At 41.0% G+C, this 25,485-nt stretch overlaps 1 protein-coding gene across 1 annotated transcript in view; it reads left to right on the top strand.

Annotated features, from left to right (window-relative positions):
* Positions 1-25,485, top strand: part of ITGB7 (integrin subunit beta 7) — a 76,752-nt gene that overhangs the window by 7,545 nt on the left and 43,722 nt on the right. Inside the window, exons 2-3 of the mRNA XM_075199164.1 lie at positions 7,230-7,317; positions 18,186-18,259. Of these exons, the coding sequence (XP_075055265.1) occupies positions 7,233-7,317; positions 18,186-18,259 (159 nt within the window). The 5' untranslated portion in view covers positions 7,230-7,232. The remainder of the gene's footprint in view (positions 1-7,229; positions 7,318-18,185; positions 18,260-25,485) is intronic.

Genomic DNA, 25,485 nt, shown 5'->3' with positions numbered 1-25,485 from the left:
GCATGTACATGGGCCCTCGCCACTTATACTACGTAAAAAATCCTGTCCTGCAAAGTCGAAATCTCGTCTCTGCCCTTTAGTTAAAAAACTAAGAACATTTGTGCACCTAATCCGCACTTCATAATCATCACCCATCATCATCAGCTATCATCATCATCATCATCATCATTTATTTATATAGCGCCACTAATTCCGCAGCGCTGTACAGAGAACTCATTCACATCAGTCCCTGCCCCATTGGAGCTTACAGTCTAAATTCCCTAATATATACACACACTCACACAAAGACAGACAGAGAGGGAGACAGACAGAGACTAGGGTCAGTTTTTGATTGCAGCCAATTAACCTACCAGTATGTTTTTGGAGTGTGGGAGGAAACCGGAGCACCCGGAGGAAACCCACGCAAACACAGGGAGAACATACAAACTCCACACAGATCAGGCCATGGTCGGGAATCGAACTCATGACCCCAGTGCTGTGAGGCAGATGTGCTAACCACTAGGCCACTGTGCTGCCCACAGCTATATAGCGCCACTAATTTTGCAGCACTGTACAGAGAACTCACTCACATCAGTACTTAGAAATGCCCTCAATCTGCCCAATTCCTTCCATTGGCCAGTTCAAAATGCCATTATCATAGGTTCCACATCAATGTGCTTCCAATAAAGCTAGACACACTTGAACAAATGCAGGCTGACTTCACAAAAGTCTTAAAAGTGGTTTTAGATGTGTGCGTGTTTTTTTTCTTTTTTTAACAGTCAACAAGACATATCCTTATTTGGTGCTTTAAAAAAGCTAATTCAAGTTGACAGTAGCAATTGCAATGTATGTATTTGCAAGCTCACATTTAAGAATATAGGATGGTACTTCCACCACTATAGATACCAGGTTTGTTGTCACAGAAACCATTCTGATTCCTAACCTTTTCAAATAGGGATTTTAAATTAGGGGAAGTTTACAGTTAATTATCCATCCAGAAACAAAGAGTTATATGTACATTGAAAGCAACAGACACGCTGAATGATGTCCTATAGATACCTGCCAACTACTCTGATTTTGGTGAGACATCCAAATAAGATGGTCAGATAGTCAGATGGTGGCTGAATAGGCGAGCATTAAATGGTGAGTTTTGAGTGAGTGTTTGAAGGATTGTAGGTTGGGGGACAGTCAAGTGTGGCGGGGTAGGGAGTACGCAGAGGAGTGGGGTAAGGATTTAGGTAGAGGAGCAGCGGAAGAGGACCGTCGGGAGAGGAAGATGAGCTTAGCATTCTATATGGACTGAGGTGAGAAAAGTGGAAGTCAGGAAGTCAGTGAGAAGGAGGTTGCAGTAGTTGAGACGAGAAATGAGCAAATGGAAAAGGAATTGAGTTGCTTCCTGAGAGAGGAAGGGGACAGATTTTAGTGATGTTACAGAGGAGGAAGTGTCAGGAATTGGTGAGGGACTCGATATGAGGAATAAAGCTGAGATCAGAGTCAAGAGTGCAGCGGGGATGGCCGCCTGCCATTTCCAGCCGGACGCTGTGTGTGGACAACTTTGGGTGGGGGCGAGGGTAAAAAATTGTGGTCAGAGATGGGGGAGACAGAATTGGCGAAGTTGGAGATGTCACAAAGATAGGGAGAAAGCAAGGTCCATACAGTGACCATCTCGATGGGTGGCATAAGTTTTTCATTGGGAGAGGTCATAGGAGGAAGGGAAAATTAGGAGTTGAGAGGCGGCAGTAGAAATAGGAGAGTTGGTTAAAATCCCAATAAATATAGTGGAAAGTTTAGAAGAGAGGTGATAGGGAGGAAGGGCCAGATGACAACAACATGAAGGAGGAGAGGGGCAAAGAGGCAGATGGAGTGAGCTTCAAAGGAGGAGAAGGAGAGGTAGAGTTCAGGGGGGGATAAGGCTGAAGGTGCAGCCAGGAGACAGTAGTACACATACACCAATGTTGACATACATATATCTAATTCCTGAAATATAACAGAATACACAGAATTGTACAGCTATGGAGGGACATTAATGGACCTGTTACAGGCTTCCTGCTGCAGTCATGTCCCACCGACTGATTCCATGCGGTTGCTTTAAGGCTTGAGATCCATGGGATCATGGAGTCCAGATCTGCAGAAAACTTTGCTTGCGGTTATTTTCCTTTAAATTCAATTGTTTAAAGGGGCTTTACACCTACAAGTGACTTTAATTTATTGTTTGTACATACATCAAGTTGAATGTATCAATTGCAATTGCAAGCTTGCCTTTAAGAGTAAAAGATGGTACTCACATCACTATAGATATCAGGTTTGTTACAGTCATCTTTCTGATTCCCAACTTTTTCAAGTGGGGAATTTGAGGTATGGGAAGTTCATGGAATTGTTTTTTTTTTTGTTCTGTTTTGGTTTTTTTAACTATTTATTTTGAAAGATAGTATTAATATACAGACATGAATCAGCAATTAGTACATTACAGGAATAGAATAATAAAACAAAATAGACATAGATGACAATATATAGTGAAATAGTCGAATAGCAAATAGCAAAAACAACAACAGATTGTCATTCAACTTACGAGTAAACTTTTGTTGTACAAGTTATTCTAAATTTATATAAAATTTTGTAATAATATGAGGTGGGAGGGGGGGAGGGAGGGGAGGGGGGGGGGGGGGGGGACACTGGTCATCACCTGAAAAGAAGAAGAAAAAAAAGAAAAACAGAAAAGGCAAATAAGAATTGAAGTGCAGAAGAAAATACTACCCAAACATTTAGGAAAGGGGAGCGACTTCAAAAATCAGACCACCCATGAGCATATCGTTAATAGGGAACTAAGGGTGATCCCATAACAGGAAGGAGCTGGTGCAGAAGTTAACAGGTTATAAATAAAGCCAAGGGGCCCAAATCTGGTGGAATTTGGAATTGTTTGTTTTTAATTAAAAACAATGGTAAAATACTTCATTTTTTTTAATTATTAAATATTACACAATTTAGAATACTATTTTGGTCAAAATGATTTTCAGATTGGTGAAAGCACCAGAGTTTTTCATACAATATTTACATGGAAAAGTTCCTGACCACGTTGTTAGATTTAATTTTCATACGTGTTTAGGTTCATGTGAGCAAACATTGAAATGAAACTATTTTACATGTATCACTAGGTGTGTCAGGAAATTGATGATCTCTGCAATTGTAAGAAATTCTGCATTAGTGGGATCGCAATCCACGCTTGCTTTAGACTCACAGAACTTCAAAGCAAAGCTCCGCATTGCAAACTGTAACACCAGCCAGATTCTTTACAGTTAATTCCGTGGTTCTTGCTTTAGATACTTCTCATTCAGCAATGCTGGAGTTTCTAAAACGTTTACAGTCATGACTCACATTACTGTCTGTCTGTAATCTGTTTACAAAGTAAGTATATAAGTCATAAAAATATAATGATTTAGAATAAAACGTAATTAATATAATATAATGAAGAATACCCCTGCTAAAATAATTGAATCCTCATACCACCTTTTAACATAATCAACAATCAAAATCTCTGAGATACTCCGTTTTGGAGTCTTTGCCTCTATTAATAATTTGAGATTTCAGTAATGACTTTACAATTTCTAGTGTTTGGTACCTACAATATAATAAAACCAGTCACCAGATGTATTTTCTGTTATACAGCTCTAGAAAATAAGCTGGTGATATATTATTACAGAACTAGTTTTAGAGCCCAACAAAATGACGGTAAAAAAAGAAATGTTTTTTTAATGTACATGTTGTCCATTCATTAAGTGCTCTATAATAAGGACAGACCTTATTGCATTGATTAAATAATTTGTCAGATGGCTTCTCAGCCGTAAAATGCTTAGCGTGGCAAAATTCACAAATACCGTTCATGGGGCCACAGTTATTAGCATTAATATTTGTTTCATCAAAGTTACCGACATCAAGAATGGCGCGGCTGAGGAGTCAGATTTGCCTGGCGATGATGATCACGGTCGCGTTCTCTTTGGTCATCAGTCATAGTTTGTCGTTGGGCTTTATCCCGCTCTGCCCTTCATCTTTTTGCTGCTTCTTGTTGTGCAGTTACTCCCTCAGCAGACATTTGCCTTTTCGGTGGCATCGCAGTTACACTTTGTGGCTTAATTTAACACAATGTCAATGTCAAGCAGCAGCTGCAAGGGCAAATAAAGTATTGACATGCATAAAAAGACAGTGTAATTTTGCCACTGTATAAATCGTTGGTAAGACCTCATCTTGAATATGCAGTACAGTTCTGGGCACCACTCTATAAAAAAGATAATTTGGAACTAGAAAGGGTTCAAAGAAGGGCAGCAAAATTGATAAAGGGTATGGAGTCATTAGGTTATGAGGAAAGGTTAGCCAGTTTAGGCATGTTTACTTTAGAAAAGAGGCGTCTAAGAGGAGATATGATTACTATGTACAAATACATTAAGGGTCAATACAGAGAACTTTCATGCAAACTTTTTACCCAAAGGACTATACACAGGACACGCGGTCACCCCCTGAGGTTAGAGGAGAGGAAATTTCACAACCAGCAAAGGAAGGGGTTCTTTACAGTAAGGGGAGTCAAGATATGGAATTCAGTGCCAGGGAAGGTTGTGATGTCAGATTCAATAGATATGTTTAAGAAAGGGTTAGACAAATTTTTAGCGGAAAAGTGTATCCAGGGATATGACCGTTAATTAAAATGAAGGATAGTAGTTGATATAGGGTAAGAATAGGACTGCAATATTGGGTATGGGGGGATTTTCACAATTGAAACAGATTGGCGGTTATTTGCTTTGGATCAATTTCAAATATAAGTGCAGGATCGTTGGAGATCCAAAATAGGTTGAACTTGATGGACTGGAGTCTTTTTTCAACCTCATCAACTATGTTACTATGTATCTGTTTTTTCATGTAGCACACAAATACTTGATAGCTTATTTGTACACTGAAATTTAAAGTTGATCTAGGACATGCCCTACCCCAACTATAAATCTGCCATCACATTTTAAATTTACCTCCCCCTCCAATGCAACATGGTTTTGTCGTATTTACTTACTTTTGCTTAAAGTACCTTAATGACTCAGGTCCTTCAAGTATAAAGAGCAGTGCAATTCTCATATCTCTTATCAATAGTTTTATTTGTATAGCTCTATTCTCCCAGTCCAACTCAAAGTGCTTTACATTTGCAGATTAAAAGACACATGATACAAAATAAACATATAACGGATTTACAGAGTACAGAAAAGAGAGCTAAGCATTTGGAATTTGTTCTAGAACATAAAGGGGCAGTAATGAAATGATTGAGTAAACAGGTTTTTAGTCTATATTTGAAGAGTTCTAGAGTGGGAGTCTTGCGGGGTGTAGGAGTTAAAAGCTTGAGCCCTGAATGAACTATGGGATATTCTAGATACTGTTAGTAGTCTTTTTACAGATCAAAGTGAACAATTGTAAGTATAGGGAACAGGAAGTTCCTTCATGTACCCAGGTTATATAGGGCTTAGAATTTCAGCAATCCAATCTTGACACAGATTCGCCATCTTACAGAGTGAAGGGAATGGAGAACAGGTGTTATGTGGCAGGAAAGGAGCTGGTTAGTTAACTGCCTGGCTGCTGCATTTTGTACCATCTACTACCGATGGATTTCTTTTTCTAGGAATCCCAAGTAGAGTGCATTAAGTAGACCAAACATGAGGACACAAATGTATGTATATTTGTGGGATGGTCTTCTAAGGCAGGGTTCAGGGAACTTTTTTACCTTTTACCCCCAAATATATTTAGATATACTGACGTTACTCCCTTGATTTGAAAGGAAGGAAATCATATATTATTAATTATTGGAACTCAAAATTTTATTGAATCTATTCTAAATTTCTTTGAAAGCTTCAACTTCAAAAACTTCAGGTTTTGGAGAAATGATGTTGCTTCATTTTTGATACGAGAGCATCAATATTGGGGCATTTTGATGTCAGAGCAATTTGGATACAGTCTTCAGCGTCCAACTTTTTGACTGCCTCCCCATGTGCAATTTTGATGCTTTTGCAGCTGTTGACATCCAAAAATATGACAGATCTGCTTTTTTTTCAAATGCAATGCGTGCTTCATTATTACATCGAAGCTCAAGAAGTGCCTCTGCCAACCCTTGAGGCTCTTCTGGTACAACAGCAATTTCACATTTAAAGAGGTCTACAATCCAACTGACAGCATGTGAATCGGCAGCATTACCCCCAGGAATTTCATTTTTACCCAATTTGGAGTAATTTACTCCTGTTCCCTGACTACTGTTCTAAGGGAATTAAATGGTTTATTCTGGCTCTGACAGATTTTTAGAAAATTAGCAATTTTCCATAATAACAGAAGATCATAGCGAGGAATGGAGATAGAAATGTCTACGCTATTATATATATATATATATATATATATATATATATATATATATATATATATATATATATATATTACTATATATGGAGCTCTGCCTGTATGTTCTAGTAAATGACACACACAACTACATTAAATTGCTCATTTTAAAAGTGCTCCACGAGGGAATATACTGTATATTTACATTAGTGAAGGCAAACTCATTGAGAAATGAAAATCTCAAAATAACTATTATGATGCTTAGCATCTGCCATTCATACATTGGGTCTGATTCATTAAAGAAAGTTAAGCAAAAAATTGAGTACGTTTTCTTACTTAAGTGTTCTGGACAAAACCATTTTGCAATGCAAGGGGTGCAAATGAGTGTATTATTTTGCACATAAAGAAAATACTGTCTGTTTTTTTCATGTAGCACACAAATACTTGATAGCTTATATGTACACTGAAATTAAATGTTGATCTAGGATATGCCCTACCCAAACTATAAATCTGCCATTACATTTTAAACTTAATTCCCCTCCAATGCAACTTGGTTTTGCCTTACTAGTTTACTTTTGCTTAATTTCCTTAAAGAATCAGGCCCATTGTCTCTATTGTGGTGTGTAGCTAAGTAAAGGACATATTAAGCCTGTTACATTCAGAACTGGGTTTACCAAGTGCTGCTTATAATGGTATCTTTGGTTCTTCTTGCTACGGCTCACAACAACAGAATTTACATTAAATGCAACTAGGCTAGGAATCAATTTAAATGTTTTTTTTGTTCAAAATAATTGCTCATTAGTAAAGTTAGTTGAGTGTTATTTGAATTAACAGCTATCTTGCCAAATTAAAATACAAACTGTTGTTTTTGTTCTGAATATATAACTTTTATTTTCCAGAATATGGCATTTGTGGCTTTCAGTTTAGCTATTGGGTTCCTCCTGATTCTGGGGTCATCTGGAAACAAAGAGACAGAACATCAGCCAGGTAATATGTTTCTACTGACCTGAACTAGTATTGTATGAGGAACTAAAGCCCAAGGAAAGACTGTTTACTGAATATGTACGAGTGTTTTAATTTCTTACTCCCCCTGAAACTTTTTTTCGTGAGTATATAGCCGATCAATTCATGACGAACCAGTGACATCACAAGTGTAAAGATTTGTATATCTTCACATCTATATAAGATTTGGCACTTGGCCAGAATCTAATTAAATACATGCATTTTTTTCAGTTGAGTCAATTTGAAAAGATATATATATATATATATATATATATATATATATATATATATATATATATATATATATATATATATATATATGTTTTTGTAGCAATAGCAACAAAAGAGCTTTTATTCTGTATTAAGAGTGGAACTGAAGGCTCAATTCTGGCTTCCCATTCCACGTGTGCGCCGGAACCCTGTGAAGTGCAAAACAGGAGGACGCAGGGAGGATAACATTACTGTCACAATGCATAGCAGTGAAACAATATTAAATTGTGTATTAATGATAAGTGTCATTCTAATGTAATAAATCCGCCCAATAATGGCTGTAGTGATATCAGACTATAGTTTGGATAATTTACATCTGACCTGAGAATCAGAAACGGTGTAACATCAGGAGAAGAACCGGAAAATCAATTAGCCATATTCTGGACCCATATCTTGGTCTTGGACAAATGATTCCATTACCTGTGGGCAAAGTGTTACACTTAAAAAGAAATATGCAAATTGAAAATGTAAACCTACAGGAAATTATGCATACAAAATAAATTAGATTTTTTTTCTTGTTACTGCACATCAAGGAAACCACAAACACCTGGGTTCTTTCGGGTGACGTTATCATTTATATGAGCCCATTTTATTTGTGGTTAGAGTAAATGTACACACACAAGATTATTCTTCTTGTAAATCTTGTACCCGCCACACCCTTAAAGCCTGAAACTTGCGCAAAAGAACTGGAGCAGTTTAGACTACTGAATCTTTAAAAAAGGAGAGAGGGAACATTTATATATTCAGGTGGTGCCCCAAAAGTTTTAAACAACAGATTTAATTAGGGTTATGTGCATTATAACAAGGTCCTCTACATGTCTGGTTTGTAGTTTCTTGATAAAGAAGGCTGGTTCACACAATAAAACTAACTGATATGTCTATTATTGTTCTTGCTATTAAGATTTCCCCTTGGAGTTCCAGGTTGATATCACTGCTGATAACGGACAGTTGCGACTGGATCATACTTGCCCACTTTTACTTTCCAAAGGGAAGGTCAGGTGGCAAATGTGGGAGGGGGTGTGGTGACCTGTAATGATTGGCAGCATTGTATGGTGGGGGTGGGACGTAATTAGACAGTCTGTGTCATTAAGCCCTGCCTACATCCAGGATCCAGGGAGCGACTGCACTCAGATTCCGGGACAATAGGCAAGTATGGGCTGGATACTGCAACACGTGGGATACCAGTTTGAAAGTTCTTGCTTTGAATACGATTGACGTCTATCATTTACATCTGTCTCTGATAATTAGGCTTTCTTTGTAACATTATGAAGAAATGTGAAGCTGAATTAAAAAATGTAGGAAATTTGCAAGGTTCAATAAAAACTAGGTACTTGTTAATTATAAGAGCACCGCATGAACCCCACCCACCTGTCATTCGGTTTTCATGAGTAAGGGCTGCAACACTTGATGTGGAGGATGAGCCCCTCCCCCCAGACCGCCTCTGCGCACACACACTGCCCACCTTGATTACTATATCCTTCAGCAGCTGGCAGGCAGCAGAGGAATCTCATAGAGGGGAGGTCAGCAAGAGGATAATTGGGATTCATCTATATGGCAAGGGAAGCCAATATTTGGCATTGGGACATGAGGAATTCATTAAGCACCAAGCTTTAGCTTCACTATGCTTGCGCTGAACTGATAGTGTTAGGATCTACCACCATCAATGGGCCCTATAACTGCTACACACCCCGCAACGGCGGTAGTTCCGCCACTGCCTGTCACCTATGCAGACGTTATCCCTTAAAACTGATCATACTCACCTGTACTCTGTTGCCCCAGTACGTTTGTTATTTATCTCCCAGGTAAAGAGTTTGGACAATAGAGGAGGAAGGCAAAGTTAAACAATCCAGAGTCAGGAAGCAGATCAGCAGTGACAGTAAAAAAAAAAATCAGCAGACTAAGAGAGGTGAAACAAATCGAGGTCAGGAAGCAGAAGAAAATTATCAGGTAGAGGTGAGGTTGGGCGAAGCAAGAGTCAGGGCTGGAGGAGATTAATCAAGGTTTTAGGTAATGTTTGTACACAGATAAATGCAATAGTACAACCTCCCAGGTAATGGCAACTTAACTTATAACTGAACAGTATGTGTGACGGCAACCATTATATATGCAGGCACCTATCAGAGGGCAGGACCAAGGTAAACTGATTCGAGGGAGACCCTCCAGCCTAGCAACCCATGTGCATCCATGTAGTTACAATGCCTAAAAAGGCTTATAAATAACTGTTAGATGGGTGTGTACCTAATACATTGTACAGGTAAGAATCTCACCATTTATACGAGTCACAACAATATTTTTTTAAGTACCTTAGATCTGTCCTTCAGCTAGCTCTTTTTTCACTTAAATAAATATTGCAGTAGGTGTGGTTACAGATTATTAGGACTATTCTTGAGCCTTATAAAGATAGCCGATTTCATATTTTATAAAAAGGTTTAATCAAATACCGCAGTATCCAATGTTCTAGATTATTGTAATATATTTAATCCTTATAAAGTTTTCTATTTGTTTTAATATGATAAAAGCAATATACTACAACCCACTAAATGTAGAGCTCACAAATACATACAACCATTAATCTGCATATGTGCTCATGGTGAATTGGACACTGATGATGTTGTGGGTGATGATAGACACATGGAGGATTTCTGTTTACCTAAACTTTGAAAACATTGTTGATTGTTCAAATAAATATTGTAGTAGGCGTGGGTTAACTGGTCAGAAATTAATTAATGTGCATGTTAATTCCTGATGCCTATACCAGTCCCATGTGGTGTCTATTGCATTAATGCGTACAGCATATGTCTGACAGTCTAATTATAAAACTTTGTCAGTATAGTGTTATAAAAAAAAACAACGTTTTATTCATATGTGTATTGCTTATGTTTGTAAAAAAAATTGTTGATGTGTGGTTGTGAACAAGCGTACACTGTACACGTGCTAACGAATGTATGAAGAAAACGTGATACCTTTTTTTATGAGGTTTGGGGAGGTTACTACTGAACATGCTCTGCCCTTTATTTACATTTTTGGGGGATATCGTTACATGGACCTCATAAGTCATTTCAGTGTGTACAAAATTTTAATCTTTGCTATGTTGATCGTATATCATGCATTTCAGTGAGTTGTATAAGGTCACTTTTACTGTATGTTGGTTTTGCTTGTTATTTGAACTCCCAAAAATAAAAGTTTAAAAAAAAAATAAAATAATAATCTTTGCTTACGACAATATGGTGAAAAGTCACTGCCCGGACGGTCAGTCTTTCGTTAATCATCTAAAACGTGACTAGTGTGTACACATTAATTGTCCGAGCGATCGAAGGTAAGGTATTTTCGGTTGGAAAACAAAACAATAAAAATAATCAAATAAACGAACGAACAAGCTTCCAGTAACAGCCCCGATAATCTATAGGTGATGAAGGCTGAGGTATGCTAGTCCTGCTGAGCACACCACATCCTGTCAGCTAGGGCAGGTAAGTCCCCAGATCTCTTTACGGAGTAGTCAGGGCAAGGGGGAGGGCGAAGGCGATAGTCACTTTCAGCCTATCCAGCCTTCAATTTCAGGTATACTTTAAAGTCGGTTGGTTGAGTGTGTAGTTGCGGAGGCCCTATTAGGTCATAACAGTCTGTACCTTCCCAAACTCTCGGTGTAGTCGTCAAAAAGTTTCTTGATGCTATTTCTTAGATCGGGGGATATTGATTCGATATATGGGCCCCATTTAGCGAAGAGTCATAACACTTCCTGTTCAATATCGGGAAGGGTTACTCTTCTGTCAAAATGTAATGTGTCCAGTAGTTCGGTTTTAATTGTTAATACTATTTAATGCAGACAATACTTAACCATACCTCCCAACATTTGTGACTCTGGCATTGGGACAGGGGCATCGCCATGTCACGAGGTTAGAATGCTCCATACTGTCCTCTCCGACCCTCCAAATACCTCCATTGCACATGGCACCCATTCAACACTATATCCACTAGGAAAGGAATAGAAAGGTGTAGGTCCCTCACATTGTACCCCCAGCTTTTTATATATTCAATACTTTATAGCTCCCAGAGACCTCAATCCTCCAGCCATAGAGAACACATAGTGCACCTGACTGAATGGCCACCTCCACTTAATTATGCAGAGGAGCAAAAAATTAAATATCTCTATTTGCTCCCTATGACTATAACAGTTGTAATATGCAGGGCTAAAAAGTGGCTGTATAGAGTTAGCTATTGGAGTGAAATGGGACCACCCTCCATCCTTTCCACAGTTTGGGGTAAGGGCATGACTGGAGTGCACTGTATTGTAATGTATAGATCAGACATTCTTGACTCCAAACAAGCCATGTTTTGTAAATTACTGTACAGGTGTAATAATTACTGACCTAGTCCAACAGATTGAAAACCCCTGGTAGAGCAGAAAGCTATTGGAGCATTGTGGTGGTTGGGAGTGGGATGTTTATACTCATTCCTCTGCCGTTAAAAAAAAATAATTCTATTTAAACCACTTGTAAACAGAGACTGTGTGTGTGTGTGGATACCTTTAGATGCACTGTATATTTAGTGGAGTTGACCTTTGTTGGTCAGTAATAATTAAAAGCTTGCACATATTCAATAACATTTTAATTTAAATTTTCCAGGAAAGCTTTCCATTTAAAATAGAAAATAAATATGTTGTTCATTATATGTTTATGCTGAGTTGGATGCATATGTATCCCAAGATCCAAAGAGTAAGCTCTATAAGACAGACATAAAAATAGTATATTTATTTATACGAAGGCATCTGAAGATGTTCCAGTTCTGCACCAGTAGCAAAGGAGCCAGGTTTATGTCAGACGTACTTACACCTAAATATAGGTACACCCAACAAGGTCATAAGCACAAAAAATTATTTTTTAAAATGTTTTTGCATAGCAAAAAAGCGCATTCGGTATAATGTGTGCTTTACATAAAATTTATGTCCTCTTACCTCTCTGTATGTATGTATTACCCAGTATTATTTTGCTATTGTTTGTTCCCAATTGAAAAGCGTTATGGAATCTGCTGGCGCTATATAAATAAATGTTGCTGATGATGACGATGATGATACAGCAGATACAATCTTCCTTCTCATGTACAAATGAAAGAAGTAAAATCTGAATTCTAAAATATTCCCACCATATCACATACTATAGGCACGAGCAATGAAGAAAGCTTCAAAGGTGAATCCATAAACTGCTTGGGTATGCTGGTGTTCTATAGAACTATAAATGCCAGCATACCCATGGCTGCTGCAATCAGCCAATCAGAAGCGGGTAGGAAGCGTTGGCAGCTGTCTTTACCAGTATGTGTACGTGCACCAGCCCTGAAGAACCCGCACTTGATACGACTACTGACCAGTATATTTGCATCTCCGTGCAGGTCTGTTTCACACTAACTCAGCATCAGCACTTGTATGGTTTGTATGTGTGTGGGAAAATGTGATTTTACTTCAAACAGTAAAGAATGTGTTAGTTTCTTACCATTTATGATTATAAAATAGATGTTTCCACTGTATAAAAAGAGGAAATACTTTATATTCTTTGTTGTACTTAAACCACAGAAGCGAGTCATAGTAATGTGAAAGACTGAGTGAGCCACGGCACGTAAGAGAATGAGACATTGAAAGTGAAAGTGAAGTGTCTCAGTTCTGCTTATCCACGGTTACCAGATCAGCTATGGGAATCCAGACATTCACATATGAACGTTCTGCATGGCTGCACTGTGATTATTTTATAGTAGGGATGAGCAAAGTTACAGGGAAATGCATGCGAATCACACTCTGCAGCGTAACCATTTACAGCAGTGCAAGTTGTAGCAATTATTATTATTATTGTTGTCGTAGGATCTGTAAGGCACCCATACTTGCCCACTCTCCCGAAATTTCCAAGAGACTCCTGAATTCCGGGTAGGTCTCCCAGACTCCTGGTAGAGCAGGTTATTCTTCCGCATCCTGCTCACTTCCTAGTATAGGAATCAGCGTGCGGATTTGCAAAGCGGTGCAGCAGATGTGGAGCGGTAAGAGAGGAAGATCAGTCTTGCTGTGACATTTAGGATGGATTGAAGTGGGAATAGATGGGTGAGGGGAATGCCAGAGAGGAGGAAGCAGCAGTCAGGATGGGAGATGATAAGAGAATGGATAAACGTTTTAGTAGCATGCTGGGTAAGACAAAGGCATACAAGCTTCCAGTACTGCTTTTGCTTCGCTCTACAATGGAATGACCATTCTACAATGTATTTCTAAATTTGGGGAACGATTGATCATAATTCGGTAATAAAGAGGACTTTTTATTGCCCCTTATAGCGGAAATAAAAGTCTCATCACTGAAATGTATCCAAAAAATCACACGGATGCAGCTGGGCGATAATGAACAAGTATTGCGGCAGTACAAGTAAAGCCGCGATATTCGTTACATAGGACTCCCCGTGCCTGACATCTCCAGCAGTAGCACTTTGATTTATAGGGCTAAGCAATAAAAAGCTCTTTCACCGATTAAAACACCTATTTTTATTGGCAATAGGGATTTTTACCCTTTGATAAGTCAGCACTTTGCAGTCTATTAATAGAGCTGGGGAAATGACGGTCAATTCATTCTACTCTGTAGTGGAGTTTAAATTCCAAGTGAAACAAAACCCAAAGGGGCATTCTACAAGGGACACTTTAGGCCATACTTGCCAAGTCTCCCGAAATGTCCGGGAGGCTCCGGAAATCCGGGTAGGTCTCCCGGACTCCTGGGAAAGCAGGCCATTCTGCCGCAGCCTACCCACTTCCTAGTGAAATGGGCAGGATTGGAGCCTCAATGATGAGATTCACTGTGAATCGCGTCATTTTGGCTCCACCCCTACAACAAAAATAGCTATTTCATTGTGGGGGTGGGGCCAAAATGACACGATTGACCGCCCCTCCCCCTGTCTGGCATCTCCCAGGGCTCCATACCGCAATGTTGGCAAGTATGCTTTAGGTCAAATTCCGCCTGAGAAAAAACATTTCGGTCATCTCTAGCTCATATGTATACTGCATGTCCAGAAGCGTTGCTAGTCACAGAGCATTATTAAAACCATACTTGCCTATTTTTTAAATCTGTACTCCGGGAGATCGGAGTACAGATCATGTGACAGAGGGTAGGAGGGGGAGTGACAATGTAATTACGTCACTATAGCCCCATCCCTACCATAAAATACAGAAATTCAAGGTATTAAACAGCCGGGGGGGGGGGGGGGGTTTCGCGCTTAACAACGTGATTAAGCCCCACCCCCCACTATTCAATGCTGTGAATTTCGGCATTTTAAAGGCTCGGAAGGTTTGCTTTCTCTTCTGGGAGTCTGGGAGGACTCCCTGAAATCTGGGAGAATAGGCAAGTATTATTAAAACCTGCGACTGTACCTGGAAATTAGGGACAGTTGCCTAATTTTAGGACCATCGGAAAGCTTTGCAGTGCAAGTACCTATGTGATACCGCATCTGACATTTTATATTTCACAAATGAGGGAAGTTAAGTACAGATTCTGGTCTGACAACTTATTGTGAAAGGTATTTTTTGCAAAACTATTTTGCTGGTGAGAAGTGACAACAAGTGAAACACATGTGGAAGAAGAATGAGTCAACATGAGTGTTGTCACAACAAATAGTGATTTCTTGGCACACGATCACTGGGCTGCTACTTCTACAACTGCCTGTTGACACACGCTCCAATAAGGTACATTCATCTTGAGACTTGGATTGAGTTTCAAGGGATAGAGAGCTGACATTTAGGAGAGGTATTCCAGGTTTACCTGAACGTCTTTTCACCTGCAAAATATATACTGAACTTTACACGTGCTTGGAGGTGGTGATCGGACAGCTGCCTATCGCTTTAACAAGATGCATTTATCAGCAACCAAATGCATTATATATGGAAAAGTATATTTCATGCACAGAAATACCAGTGTACTAAGAACATTGAAATATGCAATAGTGACATATGCAAATACGTCTCAATGTCTCCTGACTCTGAGTTTTATGAGGCTAAAACAACCAGTATCTTAGGAGAAAAATTTAAAAGCTGTAACTACTAAAAACTAAAGGGATGATCAAAAAGAAGACAGGACCTTTACTTTTTCCAAAATGCACATTTCCATCTGGACCTGCAATTCTGCAATCACTGCACAGAACGTTTGCATGGTGATTATTCACACAGGGACCTGCATAAGCAAGTAGGACAAACTGTCCTATTTCACATATTAATATTCTGTGTGTCTGCATTTCCTATGTGTCTTATGTATAACAAATATGTCCAATGATTAGCTTATAAAGCATTAGGTGTTAAAGACTATTGAATACTGGGCAGTATGTCTTAAACAATAATACATGTGAGCAAATACACTCTAAAATGAGTTGCTCTTTATTTGGAATCTTGATGCTGAAACTTCCATGTAGTGTCTTGCCATGGTTCAACCTTTTGCTAATGTGGGTGAGAATGATTTCTAAATAACGCTGATAACTTTTTGATCTCACATAGAATACAAGTTTTAACCCTCTGATTTGTAACGTGGATCCCTTCATATCCAGGGACCTAAAGCAATGGCTTCAACTTTCTTGCCCTTGACCCAGCCCTGAACATTTGCTACTATTCACTGGGGTGCTATGCTATCCAGGTAGTACACTATGCACAGTGCTTTAAGTATTTACTTTTTTACCTAGTGGCACTTGGGGTGCTATTCAATACCTAGTTTTTCATACATAATTATGCTTTACGCATGAAAAAGCTAGGATTTGTTATCTTCATTCCACTCAATCGGTGGTAGTCTCTTCGCCGATGCTGATAAATCCGACGCTGAGGACACCTACAAAAGAAAACCGATTTGAGACGAAAACGACAAGAATATACACAGACTTACCTGATCAGTGACTGTCCACATATCCGATCCTAGCAAAACACTGACAGCAGCTTCTTCCGAATGCACAGGTGTCCGGCAGTAGTGTCTGACGTCAGTGCGCCCTCAATGAATTTTTATTTAAAGCGCCAATTTCAGGACCCCTCTCTTAACAGTTAACCTGCGTGGTCCCGACATTGCCACTTTAAATAAAAATGAATTGAGGGCGCACTGATGTCGGACACTACTGCCATACTACACACTAACAACCTAAACTAAAGCGCCATATATCTCCCCAATAAGGAAACCCAAACCTTCCTGCATCAAATGCACCCTGTCTGGCCTGTAGAGACCAATGTTCTGAAATCTAATGCAGTGATGCCCAAACCGTATATCACCCGCCGACCGGAGAAACCGGGCCACCACCGAATTAACTTTCCTGCAGGAACGGTCAAGTATCCAGTCATCAGGCAAGGACCGCCACACCTTTCAGGGCATTATATCGGACCAGCACAGGTGCAAACTAGGCCATGAACCCACGCTAGTTCGGACTGAATGCTCCGGATCAACTCCACCAGTTTGGCTTGGCCAAAATCATTCCTCCCAAGGTGGAAACCCAAGATACAGGACACCCCATGCATGGCAATTTACCTGGACAGGAGCCCTCTAAACCTGGGCCACCAAACTAAGACACATTCACAGGTCACGGAAATGCAGAGGTATCACAAGTTTCCCGGTGCAATGCGCCCAATGCACAAAGGAGCGTCCAACAATCCAGATCTTCAGCGGAGTCCCAAGTACTGTAAGGCAGCAAACACAATCCTCGTTAAACTACCCACATTTATACAGGAGCACCGCAAACCGACAGGGAATGGAGGCAGGGTAATGGGAAGAATCCAAAGCAATAGAAAAGGGAGAGGAGGAAAGGAAGGAAAGACAGGCGACACAGGCAAAGGTTAAAACCATAAAAACCCTGAGGTGTCAACAGCCAATCAGGCCCACTTTAGAGGAAAAAAACAGAAAAACCCTTTTGCGCCCCTGCACCCAAGAGCAGCAAACAACAAAGTCATGTGTCAATCCAGAAAGAGCAATGAAAACAGCAGCAAACGCAGTCACAGCAAACAACACAGGCAAACAGTAGTAGAGCAAAAAACACAAGGGTTGAGCAGCAGAAGAGAGAGATAAACAGAATGAGAACAAAAAGCTGAATAGAAACAATGAAAAACAGAGACAGCATGGTCCAGAGTACTGAGCCACAGCTTTACCTGGATCCAAGAGAGCTAGATGTCTCCTCCCCAGCATTTTATAGCCTTTCCCTTAAGCCTGCCCCTCATGACACTCACATTGGGCATACCTGAACTTTCCCTTGTTTTGTTATCCCTTAGTGAGGTTCAGGCTAGTTATGCACACAAACCTCCCCCGGGTATATTCCATCCCTCAGTTCTAATTGCTCTGCTCCTATGTGTCTTTACAGAGTTAAGGTCAGAGGTCCTTTCAAATGTGTCTGCTCACATGCCAATTCTGCCCACACCCCTACTTAGCTTAGTAGTGTTTGAAAAAATACATCAAAGAAAGACATGTTTAGAATGACTAAGCTAAATGATTGAATCTTTTTTCTATACAAACATAAATGGTTGGATGTCTGGGCAAAACATATGTAGGAGGATGATGACATATAGAAAAATGTAATATGTGGTGACTGATATAACCTGGTTTCTTATCATGTTGCAGATAACTGTAAACACACATTATCCTGCTCAGAGTGCATCAAGTCTCATCCCAGCTGTGTATGGTGCTCTGCTAAGGTTAGTATTTCAAAATCAATCAAATGAATGATATATGTATGACCTTGGGGTGCATGGGTAGATAGCGCAGGTGAGGAGGTGCACTTTCCTCTCTCTTAGTGCGGGCATACATGAACAGAGGGTCCCGGCACCAGGGCCATCTCTTCCATTGGGCACGATGGGCAGGTGCCCGGGGGCCCCACGGGGAAGGGGGCCCCATAGGCACGGCTCTTAATTAGAATAAATAATCCTGCAAAAGAAAAAACCTGCAAAAGAAACCTTCAAGGGTCACTGAGCAAGTACATCTATCTATCTCTATCTCTATATATCTATATCTATATCTGTATCACTATATCTATATCTGTATCTCTATATATGTATGTATGTATGTAGGGGCCCCGGTGCACTGCTTTGCCCAGGGGCCCATAATGTTGTTAAGATGGCCCTGCCCGGCACGTGCAGTTTTACAGCAATGTCTCTTTAAAGATGTGTGCATAGTTGTTGTAGCATGTTGGGGCAGTGGAACAAACATCAGAATAAGTTGGGAGCCAGGCTACATCTATCATAAAATAGAACTATTTATTTACACTTGTCTACCATCCAGCACGATACTTGAGTTGCAAAATGAACATGTAAAGTAAATATGTACAGCTCCTCTCTTCCAGCAGACTCTTAAAGGGTTAACACGACTATGGTTGCAATATACCTCTCCATACTCCTCCTCAGGGCTGGTGCAAGGTCGGTAGGCATCCTAGGCAAGCTTTCAGCCTACCGCCCCCCCAGGTTCTCACACAAAAATTTGCATAGTTTGCAAATCAAATATAGAGTATGACGTGGCAAATAGTCATTTTTATACCATAGAAAAATTACTATTTGCCACCTCATGCTCTATATTTGATTTTCAAGCTATGTGGGAGAAAAAATACTATTATTTGGCACTTCATGCTCTTTGATTTAAAAACTATGGTGGATAAAATAATTATTTTAATGACACACATGTCATGCTCTATTTTTGACTTGCAGCAAGTCAAATATAGAGCATTAGGTGCAATAAAATAATTATTTTATCCACCATAGTTTTTAAATCTAAGATAGAGCATAAAGTGCACAATAATAATCAAATCCCACCCCCAACATTTTTTTGCCCTCCACACTCTATGGATTGGCCTTTGGGTACCCCTTTTTTTTTTAAAAAAAAAAATGAATAATACCAAAAGGAGAGGGGTGGAGCAGCCGAGCATAGCGGTGCATGCTGGGAGGGGAGGGGGACGTCGGGAAGGAACTTTATTCACACTGTCTGTCACTGACAGACAGTGTGATACTGCACACAGGCACCGCCGGGTAGAGACTGTCACTGACGTCAGTGATCATGTGTGAGATGCATCGGGCAGCCCGGGCGCATCTGAATGAAGAGGACGGCAGACAGTGAAAAACAGCGGCGGCACCCTGCCGCTGCTGCATTTCTCTCCCAAGCCGCTGACTAGATTAGAAAATCTAGTCAGCGGCACCCTGTAGGTCCCGGCGCCCTAGGCAACTGCCTAAGGTTGCCTAATGGGAGCGCCGGGCCTGCTCCTCCTGTATGAATCTTAAGCGTGTCTTAAGATGTGAAAAATACAGTTCACATCTCCTCACTCCGTCTGCATCACGCTTAGACTGTTGATGTAGTTACAGTCATACATTAAGCTATTCAGTTGCATGGCATAAATCATACTTACCAAATTTTACACTTCCCTCCGGGAGATTCCAGAGGGATGGTGTAGTTTGACGACAGAAGCAAACTGGGGCGTAACGAATGGCGTAATTTTGGCCCCACGATTCATCGAGGGGACATGGTGAAGATGCCACGATTCACAGCATATTGCTTCATGAAGTCTCCCATCCTGCCACCTTCACTAGGAAGTGAGCAGGATGGGCAGGATGCGGGATAATGGCCTGCTCTCCCGGGAGTCTGGAAGACCTACTGTTACAAAAACTTACCTCTCCACGCACCAGCGCTGTTCTCTCTGCTGTCGGAGCCACACATACGGGTATCGGTGGTCACATGACCGCAAACCAGGGCAGGTAATTTCAAACTTCAAAGGGTATTTATACCTTGCTCTGACACTGGGTTATTGTCAGAGCAACTTGTAGGCTTCCTGACTCCATTATTGTGTGGATTCCTTGTGCTGCATTATTCTGCCTGACTCCTGTGTACCAGTGCTGTTTGTCTGACTACTCCTGTTTCTCCTGCCTTTGGTGTTCTGGCCCGGTTTGTTGACCTTCTGCTGCTGCCTTCTTGTGTACCAAACCTGGCTTATTCTGATTCTTAGACCACCTTCTGATTGTGTACCTCGTCATCCAATTGTGTACCAGACCCAGCTTGTTCTGACTCTAAGACCGCCTGGTGATTCTGTACCTTGCCATCCGATTGTGCACCAGAGTCAGCTTTTTCTAAGTTCGAGGCTGCCTGCTGATTCTTCTGCTTACGAGAATCTGACTCAGCTGTCTCACTACAATCCCTGTCCTCTTCCTGCATACTAGTGTCCTCCTTCCAAAGTGCTACATCTTGTGGCAGACCAGTGGACCGCGACCTGTGAGCTTTTGGCAAACAAGTCCATCTCACCTTGTATCGGTTCTTGGTGAATACCGGGGAGCTCGGCCAGCGCTAACCTAGATTCTTTTCTCTGTGTTACAGTTTGCTCTGACTCTGGATCCAGCGGAAAGTCCGTCTCCTAGGGATCTATTGGAACATCAAGTCGGAACAGTGGAAAAGCAGGATCAAGTGCATCTCCTCAAATTTCTTCAAGCTGTGTTTTCTGTACTGTGCTGTCTCCCACTGTATTGTGATTTTGTTTGTCTCTGTACGACGCTGCGGATGTCTTGTGGCGCCTTATAAATAAATATTAATAATAATAATAATAATAAGGTCTCTCTGCCCACACAGATACACTCCAGAACACCCTAGCGGGGTCTAAGTCTTCAGCATCTGCTCCGGAATCTACCCCAGCAGTCAAAGCAGCTTCACAACTGCGCATTTCTAATCCTTCAAAGTTTGATGGGGATCCCAAGCTTTGTAGAGGATTCTTAAATCAATATGCTTTACAATCTGAACTCCTTCCCTGGAACTTCCCTTCAGAAAAGGCTAATGTAGCCTATATTATTTTGCTTCCTTCAGGTCAAGCTTTGACTTAGACTTCACCTTTATGAAAGAGCAATGATCCCCTGTTACACAACTGTGCCAACACCTTGGCCACCTTTAAGAAGATTTTTGATGAACCCGGTAGGGTTTCCAATGCAGCTACCGGAAACCTACATTTACATAAAGGTACCCAGTCCATGGGGCAATACGCAATCCAATTTTAAAGCATGGCATCGGAACTTCGCTGGAATAATGAGGCTGTAGTCGTTACCTTCTGGCAGGGTCTCTCAGATCGAATAAAAGATGAGCTGGTGTCATGGGAACTTCCTGCTACTATTGATGATCTGATTTCTGTGCGTCAAGATTGATCTGCACTGTAAAGAATGAAATTTAGAAAAGAAACAATCTCGTCGCAGTACTATCCATTTGGCTCCTAATTTTCAGTCGCCTACGCTCCCTCCCGAACAGCCTATGCAATTGGGGAGAACTCTCCTTACAGCTAAAGATAGGGAGAGGAGGTTTCGGAATAAATAGTGTTTGTACTGCGGAAAAAGCGGTCACCTTCTAGGAGCCTATCCTAAGTGTCCGTGAAACTACAGGGCCTAATGAGGATCTGAGAGGTCTTGTTAGGTGCCCCTTGTCATACTCTCTCCTCTATTCACTGTAAAGACAGTCTTGTCATTCCCAGTTCTTGCGCTATGGTCCTCCACTATTTCCCTGTCTGCACTTCTGGATTCCAGAGGTGCGGATAATTTCATTTCTGCTGCTACGGTTGACCAGGGCGCCATCTCCACTCAACCTGTGGATCAACTGGTCTCTCTTACCACCATAGATGGGAACAAGATTACCGGAGGTTTTATTCTGCTCCGCACAGTCGCCATAACCCTTCAGATTGGACTATTACACGGAGTCTATTTCCTTCCTAGTGATCCAAAATGTTTTTTTGGGTCTTTCCTGGCTTCATCTACACTCCCCCACTCTGGACTGGCAGTCTGCCCATATATTGTCTTGGGGTCAATATTGTCATTCGCATTTTTTACAGAAGGTGGTTCCCAGGTCCTCCCTGTTCTGCTCCAGTTTGACTTCCCTTCCTCTGCTTCCCGCTCCATATCAGAGTTTTGTGGATGGCTTCTGTGAACAAGAAGCTACTAAATTACCCCCTTATAGAATTTGGGATTGTAGCATTGACCTCATACCTGGGAAACCTATCCCCAGAGGTCGTGTTTATCCTTGTCCATTCCTGAATACAATGCAATGGCTGAATATATTCAAGAAAATCTTAAGAGGGGTTTCATCTGTAAATCTTCTTCCCCTGCAGGAGCAGGCTTTTTCTTTGCGAAAAAGAAAGACAGCGGTCTCCGTCCCTGTATTGATTATAGAGGTCTTAATACTAGTACTGTAAAAAACGATATCTGCTTCCTTTGATCTCTGAATTATACGATCGCATTAAGGCAGCTACTATTTTCTCTAAATTAGACCTACGCGGGGCCTACAACCTTATACGAAAAAAAGAAGGGGTCAAGTGCAAGACAGCCTTCAACACATGTGATGGCTATTTTGAATATTTGGTCATGCCTTTTGCGTTGTGTAACTTTCCCACTGTATTTCAAGACTTCACGATCTTCTCTATCAATTGATAGAGACCTTCTCTATCAATTTGTTGTCATTTATGTAGATGACATTCTTATCTTCTCTAAGGATTTGAGTCATCGAAAACATGTAGCGGAGGTCCTTTTTCGCCTAAGGGAGAATCATTTGTTCAGCAATTTAGAATAATGTGCTTTTGAGCAGAAGCAGTTACCCTTTTTGGGTTACATCATTTCTGGGACAGGACTCCAGATGGATCAGGCCAAACTAAGAGCTATTTAGACTGGCCACAACCCTCCGGCCTCAAGGAAACACAACATTTCCTTGGATTCTCTCATTATTATTGCCAGTTTATCAGAGAATAAACCTCCCTTGTAGCAGTCATTATGGCATTAACCCGTGAGATGGCCAATGCCAAGGTTTGGCCTTCTGAAGCTGTTGAGACTTTCAAGAAACTTAAGTTTCTCTTCTCCTCTGCCCCTATTCTTCAGCAACCTGACTGCGAACGTCCCTTTTATGTTGAAGTTGAGGCCTCATCTTGTGGTACAGGAGCTGTTTTGTCCCAACGGAACTCTTACGGGAACCTTCATTCCTGCAGAGTCTTTTCTCGCCGCCTCTCATCCACTGAGAGGAATTATGGAATAGGCGATAAGGAGCTTCTTATCATTAAATTAGCTCTTTCCGAGTGGAGATATCTTCTGGAGGGTGCCCAATTTCCAGTATATATATATATACCGATCATAAAAATCTGCTCTATTTTCACTCGACACGATGTTTAAACCCATGCCAAGCAAGATGGTCCTTGTTCTTCTCCCGCTTTGACATCAATATCACCTTCAGTCCCGGATCTGAGAATTTAAAGGCGGATACGGTATTGATTTGGCTGATTCGGAACTCCCTGAGGAGAACAATTTAATACTAAATGTGTATTCTGGCTACTATGTACCTCATTGAAAGAAGGTGTCCTCCAGGAAAAATACTTCCCAACTACGTATTAAACTGCTACATTGGGCTTATCGTTCTCTCTTTTCTGGCCATACGGGTATCAGGAAAACCTGGGAGCTACTCTTTCGGAATTATTGGTGGCCTTCGTTATGCTACAATGTTGTGAAATTTGTTTCTGCGTGTTCTGAATGTGTTCAACACAAGGTTCCCCAGAGGAGACCTTATGGACCTCTCATTCCATTACCAGTTCCTGACTACCCATGGTCCCAAATTTTGATGGACTTCATCACGGATCTTCCTCCCTCCAAGTCTTGCACTGTTATCTGAGTCATTGATGATCGCTTCTCCAGGGCAACTCACTTTGTTCCCCTCAAGAATATTCCTTCATCCTCCTCCTTGGCTGATATTTTCATCAAAGAAGTTTTTTGCCTCCATGGATGTCTCTTACACATTGTCTCTTATCGTGGGTCCCAATTTATATCCAGGTTCTGGAGAGTTTTTTGCGGCAAGTTTTGAATCAAACTCAATTTTTCATCAGCATACATCCTCAGTCCAATGGTTTAACAGCAAAACCAAAAACCAAACTTATTGGGTGGACCTTCTTCCATGGGCCGAATTTGCCCAAAATAATCATTATCAGGAGGCTATTTCTAAATTGCCCTTCTTTGTTTTATACAGCTGTCATCCCAGACTATCTACTTTCTACCTCAAATTTCTTCCTCTGAGGTTCCTGCAGTCAAAGCCAACCTGGAAAGGTCTTCTAATCGTTCCAACGTCTTCCATGTCTTTCTTGAAACCTGTGGTCACTAATCAGTTTTCTAGCTCCTCCGAAACTCCAACACCAGTTGTGGATCAAGATCAATTGGAGTATGAAGTTAAACAAATCTTGGAATCCAGAGTATCCAGAGGTTCCTTACAATTCTTGGTGGACCAGAATGGATATGAGCCGAGGAGCGTTCCTGGGTTAAAGCCTCTGATCTTAACGCTCCTTAGACAATTTCATAGGAATTTCCCCGACAAGCCTTATTAGGGTGTCTGGAGTCCACCATTATGAAAACTTACCTCATTGTGCTTCCTGGTATCGGAGGGCGGGAAATTTAAAACTTCAAAGGGTATTTAATCCTCATTCTGACACTCTGTTAGTGTCAGAGCAACTTGTAGGCTTCATTATTGTGTGGATTCCTTGTGCTGCATATTATTATGCCTGACACCTGTGTACCAGTGCTGGTTGTTTGACTACTCCTGTTTCTCCTGCGTTTGGTATTCTGACCTGGCTTGCTCCAATGCTGCCTCCTTGTGTTCTAGACCCGGCTTGTTCTAACTTCGAGACCGCCTGCTGATTCTTCTGCCTACGAGAATCTGACTCAGCTGTCTCACTACAATCCCCATCCCTTTCCTGCATACCTGTGTCCTCATTCCGCAGTGCTACATCTTGTGGCAGGCCAGTGGACCTGTGAGCTCTCGGCAGCTAAGTCCATCCCGCCTTGCAGCGGTTCTTGGTGAGTACCGGGGAGCTCATTAGACTTCACAAATCTGGTCCGCCTGCACCAACCTAGATTAGCACTAGATCCTATTCTCTACATTACACCTACCCGGA

The sequence above is a fragment of the Mixophyes fleayi genome, chromosome 2 (assembly GCF_038048845.1).
Source record: "Mixophyes fleayi isolate aMixFle1 chromosome 2, aMixFle1.hap1, whole genome shotgun sequence".
Taxonomy (NCBI): domain Eukaryota; kingdom Metazoa; phylum Chordata; class Amphibia; order Anura; family Limnodynastidae; genus Mixophyes; species Mixophyes fleayi.
The sequence above is the reverse complement of the archived record's forward strand: the minus strand, read 5'-3'. Positions and strand labels throughout refer to the sequence as shown.